Below are 21,877 nucleotides of genomic sequence, written 5' to 3'. Positions count from 1 at the left end.
AGATAGAAAAAGTGTAGAGTAATGTGCACCGCCAGAGAGTTGTCGGATTGGTTTGGAATATTTCCGCGTTGCCTCGCTAAGCTGAACTTTGCTGCTGGCTAACTTCAGCTGTGTTTCTTGACCAAAAAAAAAAAGGAAACCAGCCAACCACAACGGTGCCAAGGAAGGATAGCCACCTCACGGAGCCATGCACCGCCGTTCTAGCGGTGAATATCATTCTCATTTCCAATTCCACCCTGAGAGATGACAAACGATAGAGCGGCGCCGCTCTGCGCCCAAGAGAGAGAATTCCGGCCAATGGCGGCTTTTTTAAAAAAACTAAAAACTCAAAACGAAACCCGAAAGTTCACGCTTCGTGTGACTCTTAACTTTCCTGTCTCTATGCCCCGGATCAGGGCAACGTCCTGCCTCGACTTCAGCTGCCCGGGCTTGGATACACTTCCGGTTAAGCCACCGGAAAAGGCGTCATAGCCCTCCTTCAGACTTCCTGCTTAGGGACGAGCTTGCTGAATGTGGGTCCTCGTTTCTTCTGCTGCGCGTAGCAACAGCAGTGGGGTGGTCTTGCTCTTTCAATGCAGGAGGGCCAGCTCCTCTGTCTGGACAGGAGGACCCCCTGAGAAATACAAACCTAAATTCTCCTTTCTTTCTTTTTTGTACCAGCTTATATTTGTGAAAGAGACAGGCATTTTGAGGTACCTGCTGTTTCAGATGCATTACAGCGGGGTGCAGTTTTGCTCCTTGTGAGAAATGGTCTCTTTCCTCAACAAACATCCCATACAGAAAGACACCCAGTAGAGATGATGTGGTTTATGTTCCTCTCCTCTAAACTCTGCCACTCCCCAAAGTTAAATATAGGTTTTCTCATGACTCTGGGATTCAAATATTCGATTTCCTCTCCTTATTGGCCCTTTTAGAGCAATTCTCACACGCCAACCCTTGTTTTCATTTCACCAATCTCTCACCTTCTCAAAACAATATATGATTTCTAACATAGCCCTCCCGTTCAGAGTTCAGGAGCCAGGTTTTCTCAGTGGAACACGTTTCTCTTATTTTCGGGTGGTATCTACTATCTCTTGGAAAATAGGAAACTTCTAGCTCCCCCTCCCCCAATTATGGATAAACCATTCAGAATTGGGAAGATTTGAGAGTCTTCTAAGTTTTTTTAAAAAAACAAACCCCCAAACCATTCTTTTCCATCCGCAGGCTGCCCAGTGCCATGCGGTGCCTCCTCGTCAGCCAAGACAAGCGACATGATCCAGTTCTTCTGCCTGATGGTGTGACTGTGGTTCTGGGCAGGGGACCTGAGACTCTCGTCACCGATAAAAAATGCTCCCGGACACAAGGTGAGTAATTTTTCTCTTGTTAGGAATTTTTCTTTTCCTGCTAGTACAATCCCCTCCAATCATTGTGCTTGGTCTAATGTTGAACTTTCTGAGATTCTTTGTACAGCATTTGACAGATTGTTCCTTCTTGTTCATCCCCTTGATTGGGTCACTCTCAGGGACACAACCTTCCAAGTTCCGTATGTCAGCAGTGGGCAGGGCCAGATGCGAAAGCAGCTGCAGCAACAAATATGAATTTTAACCAGGTATAATAGGCTGGTTTCCATGCAGGCTCACACTCCTCAATGCAGGCAAGCAAGAGGCCTTGTCGAGAGTCGAAGGACACATTCCAGCCAGGCAAACAGCAGTAGGCCTGGTGAGATGTGTGGCCTGAAGAGAGAGAGAAAAAATATTTAGGCTTCTGGTATATGACTAACTCAAGTGACCCTATAGCCTACACCAGACATGTTCAACTGGTCAACCACGATCGACAGGTAGATCCCCTGGTGATCCTGGTCGATCGCGGGATCCTTATCGATCACAAGCTTAGAAAAACTTCGGAATGAATGTTTCCGCCCCTTGCCCCCCTCAGTCTGTTCCTCTGTCGCACCAAGTGGGCAGAGTTCGGTGTTTTATCATTGTGGTGTGGAATACAGTGATTGACTTTAGTGGTGTGTGTGTTTGTTATTGGTGGAGTGTGAGATGAGCGAAGTATTTCATTCTCCCTTAAAAAAAGTTCAACAACTGTGTTCTCCCCACAAAAAGCTCAAGAGCTCTGGTCTCCCCAAAAAAAGCTCAACAATTCTGGTCAGTCCGCAATGACAGTTGGTAGATCACTGCCAGTTTTTTACACTGGGAGTAGATCGCAATCTCTTGGGACTTGGACGGGCCTGGCCTACACTCCTTTATTAGTAATGCTCTACTTTCCTGGAACTCCTCCAAGTGAAGTTGTGTGGTTTTTTCCTTTTTGTTCTGCCTGACTGCACCCCATGGGTTTAATGTCTGCTGCTCTGCGGGAGCCACAGAACGAAAACAGAACTAAGTGCAGATACGGATGACAAATCTGAGCACTTCCTGGGGGGAGAAGTAGTTGCAAGAGTTTCCAGGCATCAGGAACTACAGAGAGCTAGTGCGGTGTAAATGTCCACCATGCTGGACAGGTCAAGGAGACCTGGGCACAATCCCTGTTGAGCCAGTCATTAACTTTCCTGCCTAGAACTTGCCTTACTTGGTTGTGAGATTAAAATGGAGGTGGTGGAGATGTGAAATCCACATACAGTCATACCTCAGGTTGTGTCCACTTCAGGTTGCGTTTTTTTGGGTTGCGGACTGCCAAAACCTGGAAGTACCGGCATGGGTTACTTCCGGGTTTCGGCAGCTGCGCATGTGCAGAAGTGCTAAATTGCGCTTTGCGCATGTGCAGAAACGCCGAATTGCAACCCGCACATGCGCAGACGCGGGTCGCGAACACTGTGGGTTGCGAACGTGCATCCCACACGGATCACGTTTGCAACCCGAGCGTCCACTGTAATCTACATTGAGCACCCTCAAGGGAAAAGCTGGATGCAAGTGAGATCAACATCTGCCCCTTCCTTTGCAGCTTCTAGAAATGCTACCTTCCCTGATGCCTGTGCATGCCTTTCCAGCCACTGGGGCCGGCCCCGTCATTGGGCAAAGCGAGCCAGAAGGGGGAGCAGCAATAGCACTTTTCCCACCACCACCACCCTGTCAACATACACACACATGCACACTTCACCACCTTATTGCCTCTGAGCTGGTGATCCCAATTCTTAGCTGGTCCACCCTGACAACACACACTGTAGGAAATGGAGTGATTGCCACGATGGGATGGAAAGCAGGCAGTACCTTTGCCAGTGGAACTCTACTGCCAGTGCAGTAGAATGACTTCATTTTTTGTGCCTTCCTTTCGCCTGCTTTGCCAGTGGGAGGCTTTCTTCTTTCTTTCTTATTTTACCTTTCCATTGCTTTCTACCCATTTTCCATTTTGTAGATAATATGTTTTATTAAATTTCCACAAATTTCACATAAAATTCCAGTACATAATATTTTTTTCTTTTGTCGACTTCCCATCCCATTATCCATGGTGTTTTTTTAATAATTTCCGTGGTACTTATTTCTGTTGAATAATTAGAGATTATTGTATTATGGTTATTGTTATGTACTGAAGTTCTCACCCTGGGCCAGCAGGGGGATACTATAGATAGTTATGCAAATGAAGGATCGAAAGTGACGTTCAGTGATTGGATAGTTTTAGAAAGTTGTTACAGTAACATTGTACTGGAGCTCTATATAAGCAGGCTGACTGAACCCTTCAGTTCAGTTCTGTTCTGTGAATAAACAAGAGCTGTTTGAAGAATCGCTGTGTCGTCTGATATGTTCACCCACAACTTAACACTGGCGACGAGGGTGGGATTGATGGACATCAGAGCACAGCCAGATGCGGCCACCCTGATATAAAAGAGTGAATATAGAATTCAGCAGATAGATAGAATACAATAATCTTGAATTATTTCTGCTTTCTACCTATTTTAATTTCCCTCTGGTTTCTTGATACAGTGGTACCTTGGTTCTCAAATGGCTTGGCTCCCGAATGCTGCAAACCCGGAAATATGTGTTCCAGTTTGTGAATGTTTTTTGGAAGCTGAACATCCGACGCAGCTTTCACTTGAGTGCAGGAAGCTCCTGCAGCCAATCGGAAGCCGCGCCTTAGTTTTCTTACTGTTTCGGGAGTCAAACTGACTCCTGGAATGGATTAAGTTTGACAACCAAGGTACCACTGTACTGCTTTTTTTTATTATTATTTATTATTACTTCCTCCATTTTCTCTTTCCTCCTTTCGCCGTTCTTCCTCTCCCTCCCCACCCACCCATAACTCCTTAAAAAGAAAAAGCCCAGCACCACCAATTCCAGTTCTGATTTAGTCTTGTGTTTTGATGAATATATGGCAAAATATTGCTCAAAAAAAGATATGCTAATATGCCTAGAGTAAAATGTGAAGTACTGGATGGAAGAAAAATTAGTAAGGAAAGATAATAAGAATATATAGATGATTTGAGAAGGTTGTAGAATGCAAAGATTATTGTAAATTGTATAATGTGGAGGAAATCGAGTGGGGGTGGAGGGAAGTGGGAGGAAGGAGAAAAGAATAATATGATGGATTGAGGAAATAAAAATGTAAATGTCTGGGGGGATGGGGAGGAAATGGTGTTGGCTTTGGTACATCTGTATTGTAAAGTAATATGTGCAAACCAATAATAATAATAATTTCTTTTTCAAAAAATAAAATAAAATGATTTAGTCTTGTGAATTAATGATTCCATTTGTGAAATCTGGGTCTTCTAGACATGCCTTGCGGGTGTAACCAGCCCTGTTTTCTCTTCCTGTTTCCTCGCAGTGGAGTTGCTGGCCAATTATGCCTATAGATCCGTCCGAGTCACGCAGGTAAGACAGGGAGAGTTCAGATCGTCCCAGTTCCGAGCCTTGTGTGTGTGGCTCTGCTCGTACGGGAGCCTTGTTTCCCTAGGAGGGTGAAGCAGCTGTTCTGGGTGTCTGGTCGCACTCGGGCCCCCTAATGTATTTTGGTGTGTTGACAGCGAGGGGTGAACCCCACGTCGGTGGAGGAGATACACCTGCGTTGTGGGGACAGCACCACGCTCCAGGAGGGAGAGACTCTGTGCTTGGTGAATGGGCTGTATCCCTACCGCATCCGTTTCGAGGAAGATTCCCGCTCCCCGAAGAAAACCCTGCTGGAGTTCTTCAGTCCCCGGCGCCCCCTGAAAAAAGAGGAGGATGGCAAGGCCCAGCCTGCCAAGCGGCCCAAGACCTCCTCGCCTTCCGAGGACGAGGAAGACGACGACGACGACCCCTCGGTGGCCGAGAAATTGAGGCAGCTGCAGGAGACGGCAGCGCAAGCCCAGCGGGCGCAGAGCCAGCCTCGCCGGCAGCTGCAACTCTCGCATCAGGCTCCCCAGCCGCACGACTCCTGGGAGGACCATGGCAAGCTCCTGGTCTTCACAAAGAAAGGGGTGGTGCCCAGCGCCAAAGTAAGGACTACAGCTCTCAGCAGGAGCTGGCATTGCTTCTTGTGGGCTGTGTTAGAGTTGTTTAGGCCCATGTGCTAGCTGAGGCTGATGGGTATTGTAGTCCAAAACACCAGGAGAACACAGGGGGCAGGAGGCTGCTTTGGGGAAAGGTTCTGGTTCCATCTTGCGCCCCACCCTGTCCCCTTCTTTAATGTAAGAAGGGCAAATTTTGGCATCACTTGCCTGGAACCGTAGGCCGAAAGTCAGCTTAAAATAATTAAAACATCAGAAAATGGTAAAACGGGATAAATAACCAGCGCTGAGTAAAACTCAACTCTGTCAAATTAACTTTTTAATTGTTAACATGGAGGTCTGTTTATTGTATTTTGTAGCTTATTCTTTTTGCCACAAGATTCTTTGGGTACTTTTTTTTTTAGAAAGACGTGATACAAATGTCTAAAGTAAAACGTCAAGGACATCATCTGGGCAGGTTGGGCAATACAGTGGTACCTCGGGTTAAGTACTTAATTCTTTCTGGAGGTCTGTTCTTAACATGAAACTGTTCTTAACCTGAAGCACCACTTTAGCTAATGGGACCTCCTGCTGCTGCTGCGCCACCGGAGCACGATTTCTGTTCTCATCCTGAAGCAGAGTTCTTAACCCGAGGTACTATTTCTGGGTTAGCAGAGTCTGTAACCTGAAGCATATGTAACCTGAAGCGTATGTAACCCGAGGTACCACTGTATACTCTTCAACCAGGCCTTTGTTTAATTAATATTCTCCAGCCTTTAAAACGTGGTGTCCTGTGCAGGCTCACCTGAGAGATCTCGGTAGGGCTACTCAAAACCAGGAAGTGGGGAAGCAATGTTGCTTTGGGGGATAGTTGGAAGTTGAGGCTTGACGCCAGCCTAGGTGATCCTTGGCCCTCTTTCTGCCTCTCTGCCCAGGTTGCAGGTTTCGATCTGGATGGGACCATAATCACCACGCAGTCTGGGAAGGTGTTTCCTACGAGCCCCGATGACTGGAGGTGAGTGTGGGGCAAGATACCAGTGAGGCAGGGGAGGGGAGGGAATTATGGGCAGCCAGCGTGGTCCATGGCAAAACCTGTGTTGATCTAGGTGCAGAGAGGCCCGAGTTCAAATCTCCCACAACCATGAAGCTCATTCTGCCAGCCCAGTGTACCTCCCAACAATTAATGTGTGGGTCAGGCATTGGGTGGGGGGAAGTCACCACATATGCCACCATGGGCTGCTTGGAGGAAAGACAGGAGGGGGAGTAATAAAAGTGAGACTGTGACCTAGTGGTTAGAGCACCGGGCTCGGACAAGGGAGACCTGTGTTCGTTTCTTTATTTTATTCCATTGCACAACACGTATATACCACTTTATTGTACTAAAACCTCAAAGTGGTTTATGAAAAGAAGCCCAGACACACACACACACACACACACTATTTGGCCTACTTTACAGGGTTGTTGTAAGAATGAAGGGTGGGGAGGAAAGCCGAGGACACTGCCTTAATTTCCTTGGAAGAAGGGCAAGCTAAGGAATGTAATAAATAGAAGGGAGAATATTCCTACTCATGGGGCAAAGTGAGAAGAGCTCCCTGGTTGTGGTTGTGATCCTGCATTGCAGGGGGTTGGACTGGATGATCCTTGGGGTTCCCTTCCAACTCTACATTCCTGTGATTCTATAAGAGTGACATCAGGTTCTTGTAGGACAAGGGCACTAAAACGGGAGCTTGTGCTGGTGTTTCCGCGTTGTACTTTGCACTCTAATGTCATCCATAGCAACATACCATCAGCATTGGGATCAAACTTGGGCCTCCGGCTGTTTTTTTTGGACTACAACTCCCATCATCCCTAGCTAGCAGGACAAGTGGTAAGGGATGATGGGAACTGTAGTCCAAAAACAGCTGGAAACCCAAGTTTGGGAAGCCCTGCTCTAGATGGAGTTGGACTACAATTCCCATCATCCCTAAATGGCCAGGCTGGCTGACGCTGATGGGAGTTGGTATCCATCAATACAGAACAACAAACCCCTGTGTTGCAAACTTAACACAACAAACAATACAAGCAACACGAAGACCAGTATACTAGATAGCACTGCAGTTCCTACTGCGTGATATACATGATTTAGTACAACAAAAACAAAGCGTGTACACTTGTAAATTCTCTAATATATTTGAAATCAAATGAACACACGTCTGTCAATCTTGGAAAGTCTGTGAAAGTATAATAAGTCTATAGTTGAAACAAAGTAATAGATGCTATCCTGTGGGCTAAGCGGTAAAACTTTTTTAGGCATTCATGGTGCCGAAGTGTTGTTGTTGTTGTTTAGTCGTTTAGTCGTGTCCGACTCTTCGTGACCCCGTGGACCAGAGCACGCCAGGCACTCCTGTCTTCCACTGCCTCCCGCAGTTTCGTCAAACTCATGCTGGTAGCTTCGAGAACACTGTCCAACCATCTCGTCCTCTGTCGTCCCCTTCTCCTTGTGCCCTCCATCTTTCCCAACATCAGGGTCTTTTCCAGGGAGTCTTCTCTTCTCATGAGGTGGCCAAAGTACTGGCGCCTCAGCTTCAGGATCTGTCCTTCCAGTGAGCACTCAGGGCTGATTTCCTTAAGAATGGATAGGTTTGTTCTTCTTGCAGTCCATGGGACTCTCAAGAGTCTCCTCCAGCACCATAATTCACTGTTCTGACTGGAATCTTCTTCAGTACAACCCACAGATTAGAAAAATGCACATGGAGCAGTCGTCACGAGGATATGCATCTATTACTTTGTTTTTGTTGTACTAAATCATGTATATCATGGAATAAGAATTGCAGTGCTATCTAGTATACTGGTCTTCGTGTTGCTTGTAATGTTTGTTGTGGGAGTTGGTATCCAGCAACCCCTGGGGCATCACAGCCTGCCTGGGTTAGGGAGAGCAGCACTCAGTCATTGCCCTTCACCCCTTTCTGTTTTGCAGAATCCTGTACCCCGAGGTTCCCCGCAAGCTGAAGCAGCTTCAGAGCGAGGGGTACAAGGTAATGCATCTTCCCCAAACCATGTTACTCGCTCCAGCTTCTCCTCTCCTCTCCTCACCTCTGTGTTCTTCTCTCCTGCATCTCTGCCCTCTCTTCCCCACTCCCCCAACTGGGCAGGTTGTGATCTTTACCAACCAGATGGGCATCAGTCGTGGGCGCCTCAGGCCCGAAGTTTTCAAAGCCAAGGTGGAAGCAGTGGTGGAGCGGCTTGGCATCCCCTTGCAGGTGAGTTGGGGCAGGGAGGACAGTGTATCTCCCAGAATGCTTTGCAAAAGGGAAGTTGCCCATTGAGCAGGGAAAGTGGAGTGGGCTTTGGAAGCAAACATTTTATGGTATAAGTGCCACCTGCAGAATAGAAGAGGGTGGCTTTGTGCCTGTGTGTGTGTGATAGAGAAAGAGGAAGCATGGAAATGGTTTATCGAATATTTACAGATAAATTGCAAACAGATAGAAACGTTAGCAGGATTATTGTAATAACGTGCAGTTTCATAAGAGTGTATATTTGAAGTAGATAATTAAATGAGCAAATTAAATGAATTTGGATATTCAGAAGATATTAAAAAAAAATAAGGAACCGTAGAAAGGGGGGGAAGGAAGTCAAATTTTGAAATGTTAAATTGATTGTAAAACTAATGAAACGTATAAACTCGAAAAGTATAAATAAAAACTTTTAAGAGAGAGAGAGAAAGAGGAAATGAAGCTGAAAGAGTTAAAAACAGGTGAAGGGCTTTGGGGGCTCCAAGGGCCTTGTGGGTAATTGCCCAGGGGCCACGTCCTAGCAGTGGACAGGAAGTGACATAAACAGGAAGTGACATAAACAGTTAATCCACACACATACATGCATCCACATGCTCTCCCCAACATTCACAGAGCAGCCATAGAATTGTAGAGTTGGAAGAGACCACGAGGGTCATCTAGTCCAACTCCCTGCGATGCAGGAATCTTTTCCCATGGTGGGACTCGAACCCACAACCCACAACAATTAAGAGTCTCATGCTCTACCAGCTGAGCTATCTATTTAAACCTCCTCTCGCCCAGCACACACTCTCTCTCTTTCTTTCTCTCTCACTCTCTCCTCCCTAATCTCTCTTTCTCTTCTCTCCCCATCCCAGCCCCCACAAATTTACAATTAGGGGAGAAAATATCTCATTCCCAAGCCTAAGTCCCTCAGTTGCTGTTCTGCTGTAGTTTCCAGGGATTTGCAGCCATGCGCAAAGATCAAGGCGATGCAGAATTCGAAACGGTGAACTGTTCCCATTTCCTGTTCTCCAGCCAGTTTAATATATCTCACCTTGTCCCCCATTGGGCATGGGCTGGGGCTCAGCCAAAGTTGCTGGTTGTCAGTAGAGACACCCCAGACTTTGGCCCAGAGATGTTTGATCAAGGAAGGGAAGGAGAGATTGAAAACACTATGAAAATAAAACGCCAGGATGTTTTTTATCTGGACAAGGATGGGACAATCTCACCCTGCTGCCATCCTTCCCCTCCCAGGTCTTTGTGGCGACTGCTTCTGGCGTTTACCGCAAACCTGTCCTTGGCATGTGGGAGCACCTGTGCAAGAAGGTGACTTGAGACTTCACCTATTGTGACTTTGCTGTTAGTTTTATTTTCCGTACTCTGGTCCTTTTGCATTGTGATTGGTTGGGAGCGAATTTTCCGTCATCCGCTTATTTTGATTCCACCGTGCCTCGTATTTCAAATACAGTGGTACCTCGGGTTAAGAACTTAATTCGTTCCGGAGGTCTGTTCTTAACCTGAAATTGTTCTTAACCTGAAGCACCACTTTAGCTAATGGGGCCTCCTGCTGCCGCTGTGCCGCCGCTGCCCAGTTTCTGTTCTCATCCTGAAGCAAAGTTCTTAACCCGAGGTAATATTTCTGGGTCAGCGGAGTCTGTAACCTGAAGCATATGTAACCTGAAGCATATGTAACCAGAGGTACCACTGTACAGTGGTACATTGGTTGTCGAACGGCTTGGCTCCTGAACAAATCAGCTCCCAAACGCCACAAACCCGGAAGTAAGTGTTCCGGTTTGTGAACGTTTTTTGGAAGCCGAACATCCGACGGGGATTCCATGGCTTCCGATTGAGCGCAGGGAACTCCTGCAGCCAATCGGAAGCCACGCCTTGGTTTGTGAACGGTCTCCCAGAACAGATTAAGTTCGACAACCAAGGTACCGCTGTAGGTTGCTGAAGGTTACTTTAATCGGTTTAAGTTTTAAAGGTCGCATTTTTCCCAGTGTGGCTGGATCAGATTGTTACGGGTTGTGTGTGTAGGGGGTGGTCTTTGTTGTGGATTTTCTCATCCGCCTTGTGTATCGCAATGTAGAAAGGCAGCATGCGAATTTGAAAGGAAAGGAGGAAGGTACAGGGGTGCAGAGGGGTGGGAAAGAGAGAGAGAGAGAGAGAGAGAGATCTGTATCACTACAAGTCTTGACTTTCCACCCCTCATTCCCAAACTTTCTTCCAAGGCAAACGGTGGCCTAGAAGTCTCTTTGCAGCAAAGCGTCTATGTTGGAGGTGAGTAAAACTCTCAGGCTGAGCTGGGAATCCTAAGAACTGGTGGCCCTCACGGGGAAATAGAGCGCAGAGGCTGCAGTGTTGCTCAGTTCCATTTCTCACTTTCTGCACAAACCCAACCTCTTGTGCTCGTTTTATTTATTACATTTATATACCGTCTTCATCTTGCAAGGTCTCAAGATGGTGTGACTGGTTCCCCTCCTTCTCCTCCCCATCGCAACAAACAACCTTGCGAGATAGGTTAGGCTAAGAGATGGTGGCTGCCCCAAGATCACCCATAGTAGAGCGGAGATTTGAACTCCTGTCTCCCAGGCCCTACTCCAACGCTCTTAACCGTTTCGCCGCACTGGCGATTTGTAGGCAGCCCGGAGATCAAGAACACACAGAGGGCCGCATGAAATTAGGCCGAGGGCCACACTCCCCACTCCAATGCTATGGGATGCTAGTCACAGTACAGCGGTACCTCGGGTTAAATACTTAATTCGTTCTGGAGGTCCGTTCTTAACCTGAAACTGTTCTTAACCTGAAGCACCACTTTAGCTAAAGGGGCCTCCCGCTGCCGCTGTGCCGCAGGAGCCCGATTTCTGTTCTCATCCTGAAGCAGTTCTCTGGGTTAGCGGAGTCTGTAACCTGAAGCATATGTAACTCGAGGTACCACTGTATAATGAGAGAATGGGTGCAATTTGCTTAGTACCTTCATTTGGTGGGAGCGAGGAACAATTTCAGGCTTGTGCATCTTCACTGCAGGCAAAGTTGTTTCTGTGCTTCCCCTACTCTGAATTTACATGCCCCAGTTGTGAGCGTTAGCAATGATCTGTTGAGTTTTCCACCTTCTGCTGCTGGATGTGTTTTCATAGCTCCTTTCTGTCCATAGATGCAGCTGGGCGACCACCAAACTGGGCCCCGGGACACAAGAAGAAGGATTTCTCATGCAGCGACCGCTTGGTATGCAATCAATTCTTCTCTTTCCTGTCTTCTCCTTCAGTTTCCCTTAACCACGAAACAGAAAATTTGGCCACCTGGATTAAAGAACAACTGCTCTGGTTTAGCACCCACTATTCCCCCTCTTCTCTTCCGCCAGGGTTTTTTTTATTTATTTCAAAAAGAATTTACATACTGCCATTTATATGCTGCAATATCAGGGCAGCGTGCAGAAAACATTGAAACAAGTGTGTAATCATTAAACAGTCCAGAACAGTCATTGACATCAACCTGGTTGTCAACATTGACCGAAGGGTCCCTCCTGTTTTTACTTAGGCAAGATGTGATTGCTGTCATGGAAATGCTGTTCAGGACTGTATTTTGTACCCAGGTAAATACTAGATACACAGAACTTGCCCTCTAGCATCCTTAGAATACAGTGGTACCTCAGATTAAGTACTTAATTCGTTCTGGAGGTCCGTACTTAACCTGAAACTGTTCTTAACCTGAAGCACCACTTTAGCTAATGGGGCCTCCTGCTGCTGCCGCGCCGCCAGAGCACGATTTCTGTTCTCATCCTGAAGCAAAGTTCTTAACCTGAGGTACTATTTCTGGGTTAGCGGAGTCTGTAACCTGAAGCGTGTATAACCTGAGGTACCACTGTATCAGCATTCAGTCAAAAGCCAAGTTTCTAGCACTCATGGAATTCCTCCTTTTTTAAAAAAATAAAATAAAAGCAAACTTTTTGTGTATTTAAAACATTTCTATCCCACCTCTCCTTCAAAAGTTCAAGGTGGCAGGTTTTAATAGTCCTCCACTGAAATCTAGGGAGGGGGGATGAAACCATGGCCTTTCACCTCATTTTCTCCCTCTACCACCTTTCTTGATGTCCTCAAATCCCACAGATAATTTGGAAACCTCATATCACTAGTCTTAGGAATGTTTTGGCCATGGGTAGGCAAACTTAGGCTCGGGGGCCGGATCCTGCCCAATCGCCTTCTAAATCCGGCCCACGGACGGTCCGAGAATCAGCGTGTTTTTACATGAGTAGAATGTGCCCTTTTATTTAAAATGCGTCTCTGGGTTATTTGTGGGGCATAGGAATCCCCCCCCCCCAAAAAAATATAGTCCGGCCCTCCACAAGGTCTGAGGGACAGTGGACTGGCCCCCAGCTGGAAAAGTTTGCTGACCCCTGGTTTTGGCTATTTGAGGAAGTGGTGCCTTGCAGTGAAGTGTTTGAGCTGGAAAAAGGGAAAAAGTTGTACCGATGTGCTTTCTACACAAAAATCTGGGCTGGTATTGGCAGCCCACATCGAGCACCTAGCAGCCAGCTACTAGCCAACCAGCATACATGCGCTACTGCTGCCTTCGGTAACCTGTTCTGCCCCAGATGTTTTAGAAACACAAAAAGATGTGTTTGATTTGTGTATGGTAAGGAACTCACGGGCCTGAGAATCTCTGCTTTCTCTTTTTGAAACGAGTTTCTAGCCTTCATGGTGCATAGGGGGGCGGGGCAGACCTGAAAATGTGTAGGCAGCAAAATCTTAGAAGTCAGCGGGGGACTAAGAAGGGAAGCAAAGGCAGAGCTTCAGTGCCCCTTATCCCTTCCTGGTGGCACACCTATCTGGAGTATTTTATTATCATTCTCCTCGTTCTCTCAATCCTAGACAGAGGATTTCAAAGCCTTAGGCGAATTTGGAAGCAAATGACACAAGATGAACAGGCCGACAAGCAAATTGCACGTACTGGGTGTACTTTTGTTGTGGCCACGGAGTGTGTGCGTTCTGGCTGCCAAGAGTACAAGTCGTTCTCATCAGCTCACACTTTTCCTTGGCTCCTTTCCCCACGTTAACAGCTCTCCCTTCTGCCCGTCCTCACAGTTCGCGCTGAATGCTGGGCTTCCCTTCCGCACCCCCGAAGTGTATTTCCTGGGCTGGAAAGAGCCACCGTTTGCACTCCCCAACTTTGATCCGGTGAATGATTTCTCTTTCTTTTAGAGCTGGGCTCGCTTTTGCTTTCTGTTCATGTAAAACCGGGTTTTGCCTTTTTGCATGCCATTAATTTGACTCTGAGAGGGACGCGGGTGGCGCTGTGGGTTAAACCACAGAGCCTAGGACTTGCCGATCAGAAGGTCGGCGGTTCGAATCCCCGTGATGGGGTGAGCTCCTGTTGCTCGGTCCCTGCTCCTGCCAACCTAGCAGTTCGAAAGCATGTCAAAGTGCAAGTAGATAAATAGGTACTGCTCCGGCAGGAAGGTAAACGGCGTTTCCGTGTGCTGCTCTGGTTCGCCAGAAGCGGCTTAGTCATGCTGCCACATGACCCGGAAGCTGTACCCCAGCTCCCTCGGCCAATAAAGCGAGATGAGCGCCGCAACCCCAGAGTCGGCCACGACTGGACTTAACTGTCAGGGGTCCATTTTCCTTTACCTTTAATTTGAGTCTGAATTGATTTTAGAATGAATTGATTTTAGAATGTATTTCAATTAAATGATTATGATTTTATGTAAACTGTGTTATTTTTACTGTTGTTAGCTGCTCTGAGCCCGGCTTTGGCTGGGGAGGGCAGGATATAAATAAATTATTATTATTATTATTATTATTATTATTATTATTATTATTCTCGCCAGCAGTCTCTTAGCCCTGGGATGGGGAAACCTCTGGCCCTCTGCATATTATTGGACTCCACCTCCCATCAGCCCCATCTAGCAGGGCCAGTCAATGGTCAGGGACGATAGCAGTTTAGTTCATCAACATCTAGAGGGCTACGGGTTCCTGCTCTAGGGCATCTTTGCTCAAAAATATGACTGAACCCAGGTCCTCTTTACGGCTGACAAGTGGCAGGAGCAGTGGGAATGATTGCTGAACAAAAGATCGCCTTTAATAAACCTCCAAAGAAAGTTACTGGAAAGGTTTGCCTGTTGCCGCTTGTGGTTCCCCACTTCCAAGATTTGTGGGAAGCTGAAGGCAAAAAAAGTGTTGCGTGCCAGCATGTTCTCTGCCTACTCAGAAGGCCGTTTAAAAAAGGAAAGCCATGTGGGTGGCAGGACCAGAACTTTATCCTAAACTGTGGCTGAGCAGTGGGCTTGTCTGCTAGTCAGTTAAGCAGCTTTTGAGTCAGCAACTGTGATTTATTTATTCTTTGCTGAGAAAACCTGCACGTAGTCACCTGGCTATTCTTGCAAAGTTTTACATTCGCATTATTTTAGCACCTTATTCCAATTTAGAGTGTGCATTTCCCCCCTTTTCTCTGCCCCCACTGAAATTGGACCTGGCGAGATCTGCAAAAGCAGAGGGTTTAATAGGCACAGCTGACAGACTTGCCTAACACTATTACATACAATGTCTGAGTCTCTGTTACCGTATTTTTCGCTCTATAAGACGCACTTTTCCCCTCCTAAAAAGTAAGGGGAAATGTGTGTGCATCTTATAGAGTGAATGCAGTCTGCGCGGCTATCCCAGAAGCGAGAACAGCGAGAGGGATCGCTGCGCAGCGCTCCCTCTTGCTGTTCTAGCTTCTGGCTTAGCTGCGTGAAGCCTCTTCAGGGCACGGGGAGCCTTCATCCCGCTGCCCTGAGGAGGCTTCGCGCTCCCTTTAAAGAGCGCACGGCTCTTGCTGGCTTTTGCGGGAGGTGGGGGAAGGGACAGAGGGCAGCCCCTCAGTCCTTTCCCCCACCTCCTGGAAAAGCCCGCAAGAGCCGCGCGGAGCGTGTGTGCGGTTCTTGGGGGCTTTTCCCTGAAGAGGGAGAAGGGCAGCCCGTCAGTGATGGACTGCCCTTCTCCATCCTTGGGGAAAGGCCTGCAAGCGCCGCACACACACTCCACAAGGCTTGTGAAAGGGAGCGCTGAGCAGAGCCTGGGACGCATACAGGCTCTGCTCAGCGTTCCCTTTAAAGAATATTTTTTTTCTTGCATTCCCCCTCTAAAAACTAGGTGCGTCTTATGGTCAGGTGCGTCTTAAATATGGTATATTCATACATTTGCCATTATTGTCTCCTCTTACACAGCGAACACTGGACCCCAAGGCACGGCTGTACGATCCTCCAGACGCTTGCCTGACCTCTTCCTCCCCAGAAGTGGTTGTAGCTGTTGGCTTCCCTGCTGGTGAGTGGCCATTCACACCTTCTTTATCCAAGCTTTGTTTTCCAAAACTTTGTGCAAAAGGTTCCTCCAGTCTCAACAAGTGTTCATGGGCAACAGATGCCCTTCCCTGGGGAGTTTCCATGCGCTTCAATTCCCAACTGGAGTTTAGCTTTTTTGCTAAACCCAGAACTGTTTGTCAGGCTTTTTCCTCCCTTGGTTAGTCAAAAGCAGGGGTCAGCAACATTTTTCAGCCGTGGGCCGGTCCACCATCCCTCAGACCTTGTGGGGGGCCGGACTATATTTTGAAAAAAAATATAAATGAATTCCTATGCCCCACAAATAACCCAGAGATGCATTTTATATAAAAGCACACATTCTATTCATGTGAAAACGCCAGGCAGGCCCCACAAATAACCCAGAGATGCATTTTAAATAAAAGGACACACAAAACGAATATAGAAGGTGAGAGATGGACCTATGAAGACCTCCTGGAAAGATCTGAAAAAGGATGGAAAATCAGACCCTATGAAGAGCTAAAAGACAAACTAACAGGCTGGCTGCAGTACCATCAAATTAATGCCTTATGGAAAGAAGACAAAAAAACTGGGATGAATGAGAAAAAAATCTAGGTTCCAGGTAGAGATTATAGAAAGTAAAACCAAACTTCTATCCAAAATGTATAGCCTGTTACTAGAATGGGATACTAAGGATGAGGAGGTCAAGGAAGTTATGATAAAATGGGCAATAGACTTTGGATATAATTTGGATTATGATAATTGGACGAGGCTATGGAATAAAGGTATGAAATTTACTGCCTGCACCACCCTTAGAGAAAATATGGAAAAGATGATGTACCGTTGGTACATCACCCCCGTGAAATTAGAAAAAATGTATAAGACCCGGGATAATAGGTGTTGGAAGTGTAAATCCAAAGAAGGCAGTTTCTATCATATGTGGTGGAAGTGTGAAGAAATAAAAAAATTTTGGGAAGCCATATACAATGAATTGAAAAAGATACTTAAATACACCTTTGTTAAAAAACCCGAAGCCTTCCTCCTAGGTATGATCGGAGACGAGATTAAAAAAGAAGACTACATAATGTTTCAATATGCAACTGTAGCTGCTAGGATTCTACTAGCACAAAATTGGAAAACCCCTAATATCCCGACCGTTAAAGATTGGCAAATTAAACTATTTGAATACTTAGAATTGGCAAAAATGACGCAGAATATCAGACAGCAAAAAGATACAAAGTTTAATGACGATTGGACCAAATTTATAACATATATGGAAACAAATTCTAGAAATCTAAAAATCACAATAGGTTTAACATAATTCTTGCGATGCATAGATGATATAAAATGAAAACTGCAGAATGGAATTACAATCTTATATAATCCAAAACCGAGATGGAGGGAAGTCAATTCGTGTGTTTCTTTTTTGGTCCGTTTAGGTTTTCTGTTGTTTGTTCTTGTTTTTGTTTTCTCTTTTTTTTTATGTACGGTTGTTTTGTTTTTCTGTTTGCTTATGAAAATTAATAAAAAGAATTTTAAAAATAAAATAAATAAATAAATAAATAAAAGGACACATTCTACTCGTGTACAAACACGCTGATTCCCGGACCGTCCGTGGGCCGGATTTAGGTGGTGTTTGGTCCGCATCCGGCCCCCAGACCTTAGGTTGTCTACCCCTGGTCAAAAGGCTGGGGGGAATTGGGCTCGGAATGATGGGGCTGTGCTTTCGCTAGAGAGGCTTATGCTACAGAGCAGTAGAATTGTGGAATAAGGCACCTTTACTAACAGCCCAACTGGATGTCAGGCTTCAGGGAACCAGCTTCCTCCCCCCGTGGCAATAGATAAGCAGAACAAAGGAAAAGGAGTCTTCTTACCAGTTAGAAACTTTAATAATCACAGCGAGAGAACAAAGAACACATCTCCTAGTAATGGCGGTGCTCCCAATTAAGGAGCTAGTTCAGAAAGAAAAGGAGGGCCTTGTGATAGTCAGGGATGCTGCGAGGACAATGTTGCAGAGTATCAAAGCTATGTCTGCAGCAGGGACCTTTGAGATGGATGTAAATATTTCTAGCAAAGTGTACGGTGCCACAACTGATGTTGGGTCAAAAAGCCCTGGGAAACGCTGCTCTACCGTTTTATCTTTTAACCAGAGTTCAAAACTCCCATTGCTCTCGGCGCATTTTTCGACAGGGAATTTCAGTAGCGCGAGCAGTTTCTGAGCTCTGGGAGCAGTACTGCGCCTACGATTTCAGATTAAAACTGCAGAGTGGAAGGAAAGGAGGACCTTTTTCTGCCTCCCCACTTCAAGCCACTCTCTGAAGACTGGAGAAGAGACCCTCTTAAGAATATTAGGGGGGTGGGCAGGGGAAGGAGGACTAGACCATGTGAAAAAATGAACATAATTTTTTAGCTGCAGTTCATTCATTTTCAGCTATGTATTCTTGTTATTAAAAAAAAGTGCGCCTGGACATTCCGCTGTTGCAGCCACAACCTGGGCTTAAGGTGCCATTTAGCTCCTTGCTTTCATATCTCAGATTCTAACACTGCTTTTAACACCACCGTCTTCTTCTCTCGCTCCAGCTGGCAAGTCAACTTTTTTGAAGCGACATTTGGCCTCTGCTGGTTACGCCTATGCCAACCGGGTAAGTAGGAGACGTCGGCTGCCTGGGAGTAAGTCCTGCTGAATTCAAGAGGATGGTCCTGCCTGTCTTCTTCCTCCTCTCCTCTCTTCTAACCCATCTTCTCCCACTCCCCCTTACAGGACACACTTGGCTCATGGCAGAAGTGTGTGGCCACATGCCAAGCAGCACTGCAGACAGGGAAGAGCGTAATAGTGGACAACACCAATCCGGACTTGGAATCGAGATCCAGGTGAGGCTTTTCTGGTCACCAGATGTGGTGATGTTGCTCATCCAGCAGGCAGGAGGCTTCCAAAGTTCTCTAAAAAACCATTGTGCCCTTTCCCCCCCACCAGGTATATTGAGTGCGCCAAGGAAGCCGGCGTTCCCTGCCGCTGTTTCCTGTTCACTGCTTCATTGGAACAAGCCAAGCACAACAACAGAGTGAGTAGCTTGTTAGGAAAGTTATCAAAAAGCTTCTGCCTCTTTTTCTCCAGAGGAGGGACCAGATCACCTGTTTGAACTCGTGTTCCCCGCTCTTCTGCTTTCACCCCGGTTCTGGAGAAATAAATCAAGACTGCAAAACAATTTCTCTCTCTCTCTCTCTCTCTCATATAGTCAGCCTTATCATTAGCCAAACTGCCAGGCTGCCCCTTCCCAGAGCTGGAGATGATGCCTACTTCTCTGAGAGCTGTACCACAAAGTGACCCATGGGAGACCTTGGTTTGTTAGGGAGCCCTGAAACAAGTCACCTGTCTTTGGAGAAGTGCCCTGATGGACAGTATCAATAGTTTAGTAAATGAGAGCCCTGGGATTTAGGAGAGATGGCTGGATTTGAGCCCCTGCTTTTCCAAATTGTTAAGGGTTGAGGCATCTGCGACCCTCAACCTAATGTCATGTGACATGGAGGGAGCACCCATTTCTGGCACATCACTGGCATGTGGTCCACCGCCAAAAAAGTTACTTCATTCCTGCTTTAACTCAGCAACCTAAGACTGTGACGTGTACCTCTTCTGTTTATGAATAGCCTCTCTCAGAAGTGATGTACAGCATTCTTAACCCGCCGTATCTTATACAGTTGTACCTTGGTTCTCGAACGGAACCCGTTCTGGAAGTCCGTCTGACTTTTGAAAACAAAGACGCGGCTTCCGATTGGCTGCAGGAGCTTCCTGGACTCAATTGGAAGCTGTGTTGGACGTTCAGCTTCTGAAAAACGTTCGCAAACTGGAACACTCACTTCCGGGTTTGCAGCACCCGGGAGCCAAAACATTCCGAGTCATAAGGCGTTTGAGAACCAAGGTACAACTGTAGCCGAAACTACTCTGAAAGTGAAGTCTGGATTTCTGTTTACTCTGATGTGTTGTGGGAGGGACGGGACACGTTTTAAATAGATTGCTACTTGACATGTGCCCCCAAGCTCCTGGAGTTTCCCTTTGTCTCTTTCCAGTTAGTGCTGCCTCCCCTGTGTTTTGTTTTGTTTCCTTCCTTCTTTCTGTTGTGTCTAATCAAAGCACATCCTTCATGAACTTACCCAGTCCTCTTTGCTAGCTGTGTAGGCTATTGGCCAGTGCAGATTAACTGTGTGCTGTGGGAAGCACTTCTGAAGTGGGATCCTCCTCGTTTCTTCATGCTCTGACGCCAGCCAGCTTGCCCCCAAGGGGAACATCCCCACGTCCTGTTCAAATAAGCAGCCCCCAGAATGACTAGAGAGCAACCTCTTTTTCTTCTTCATTTCAGTTCCGGGAAATGACGGAAAAGGGGCATGTGCCCGTGAATGATATCGTCCTGAACAGTTATAAGTGAGTTTCTGAATTACTTATAGGAGGGAGGGAAGCTTGTAGTGGCATGAGGAGGGGAAAAGGGTGCAGCTCCTATGAAACTAATGAATCTTAAGCTTTGGGGGCCCTAATCCCAGTGGCCCCAGAAGTGACTTTAGGCCATGTTGCTTAACATTTCTAGTAGACCCAATCTGAGTCGCACAACTCAAATTGATTTTTTGTTGTATATTCTTCAGCAGTCCCAAAGTTTTGAGAGTCAGTAGCACAGATATTGTAAAGGTGTGACGATCTGTCGTAGAACAACCCCATTGAAGAAGATAGCAGTGGTGGTTGCCCAGACCTCGTTGCTGGTTGCGAGGCCCCCCCCCCCAGTAACAGTTCAAGCTTCAGGGCCCCCCAAATGTAGGTCCGGCCACTGATGGGGAAGGCTGTTTCTGTACCGCCACCCTGATTTCTTTGGCAGCTAGCCGTCACCCGCTAAAGAATGAAGAAAGCAGAATTGTACACTTGCGTTGAACAAACTATATTTTGTTGTGTTTGTTATGCACAAATATTGCATGTCCCTGTCACCCAGCTCTCACTTGGTAAAAACAAGTGAACTACTAGCTCTCAAGGTGTGGGGGGAAAGGGGAAATGGCCTGTTTTGAACTTCAACCCTGAGATGAACTGTGGGGGATTAGACACTTCTCCCCACGTCCATTTTCACTTCTAAGTTTCGCCATGAAACACCCAAGTAAAAATATATGTACTTAACACTAACTTAGTTCCAGAAAATAGGCTGAGGACTGAATAGGCTGCATCTCTGAAATGTCACTTAAAGCTGTCTCTCTCTCTTTGCTAGGAATAAGTTTGTGGCACCATCGTTGGACGAGGGTTTCTCTGAAATCCTCAAGATTCATTTTGTACCTCAGTTTGCAGATTCTCAACTAGAGTCACTTTACCGGCAATTTTCTGAGGGATGACACTGTCCTACTATTTGCACCCATCTTACAGAGCCTTTTTTTCGAAATGTACCTCGCTGTTGCCAAAGAAAGGTATACTTATGAAGTGTGATGGCTCCCCCTGCTGGTCAAAGGGGAACCTCGCTTTGGGCTGTAGAACGTCCTCAGGCTGTTTGAAAATGGGAGTGGAGACTATATAATAGGATTCCCTTTTCCCCTGTGAAAAGGCATTTTAGAAACCATGAGAAATAAAAGTTTTGGAACCCAAACAGTTGTCCTCTTATTTTTCAGGTGAGAGCTATAGATCTCTTTGTCACCCAAATAAAGCCAGAACGGGGAATTTACATTAAGACTTGTTTTTGGAAAGAATTCTGCTCTTGGGCTAGCATGCCTAGAACTATAGGGAACAGTTGGAGAAGGATAAAAGACTGGTGACAAATTAGTTCTTGCTTTAGAAAAGCTCTAGTCTGGTTATACTTATTCCCTGCCCCTCAGCAGAGCCAACGTTCCACACCAGATTAAGAAAGGGTGACAAAATTAAATGTGAAGTTGAGCACTGAAATGTACTTGAAAGCATCACATTCTTTTGTATGAGCCACAGAGTACGCAGCTCCAAAG

The 21,877-nt window shown here is 46.4% G+C and overlaps 1 protein-coding gene and 1 long non-coding RNA gene across 3 annotated transcripts in view; both read left to right on the top strand.

The window, feature by feature from the left end:
- The window catches only part of LOC308460688, a 91,290-nt gene that overhangs the window by 621 nt on the left and 68,792 nt on the right, over positions 1-21,877 (top strand). The window lies entirely within an intron of this gene.
- PNKP (polynucleotide kinase 3'-phosphatase) lies at positions 411-21,528 on the top strand. Of its 2 annotated transcripts, none has more exons than XM_080978741.1 (17): positions 411-512; positions 1,204-1,343; positions 4,738-4,784; positions 4,937-5,386; positions 6,313-6,392; positions 8,334-8,391; positions 8,509-8,616; positions 9,883-9,954; positions 10,860-10,908; positions 11,783-11,853; positions 13,710-13,802; positions 15,833-15,929; positions 18,503-18,564; positions 18,684-18,793; positions 18,897-18,984; positions 20,278-20,339; positions 21,160-21,528. In XM_080978741.1, coding segments are annotated over exons 1-17 (1,710 nt in total). In that variant the 5' UTR covers positions 411-510; the 3' UTR covers positions 21,281-21,528. The 2 variants fall into 2 exon arrangements, with proteins under 2 accessions (XP_080834867.1, XP_080834866.1); XM_080978740.1 differs by having other exon boundaries at positions 468-692.

Source organism: Podarcis pityusensis (genome assembly GCF_964106645.2).
Source record: "Podarcis pityusensis genome assembly, chromosome: 13".
NCBI lineage: Eukaryota > Metazoa > Chordata > Lepidosauria > Squamata > Lacertidae > Podarcis > Podarcis pityusensis.
This window is presented reverse-complemented; position numbering and strand designations above follow the sequence as displayed.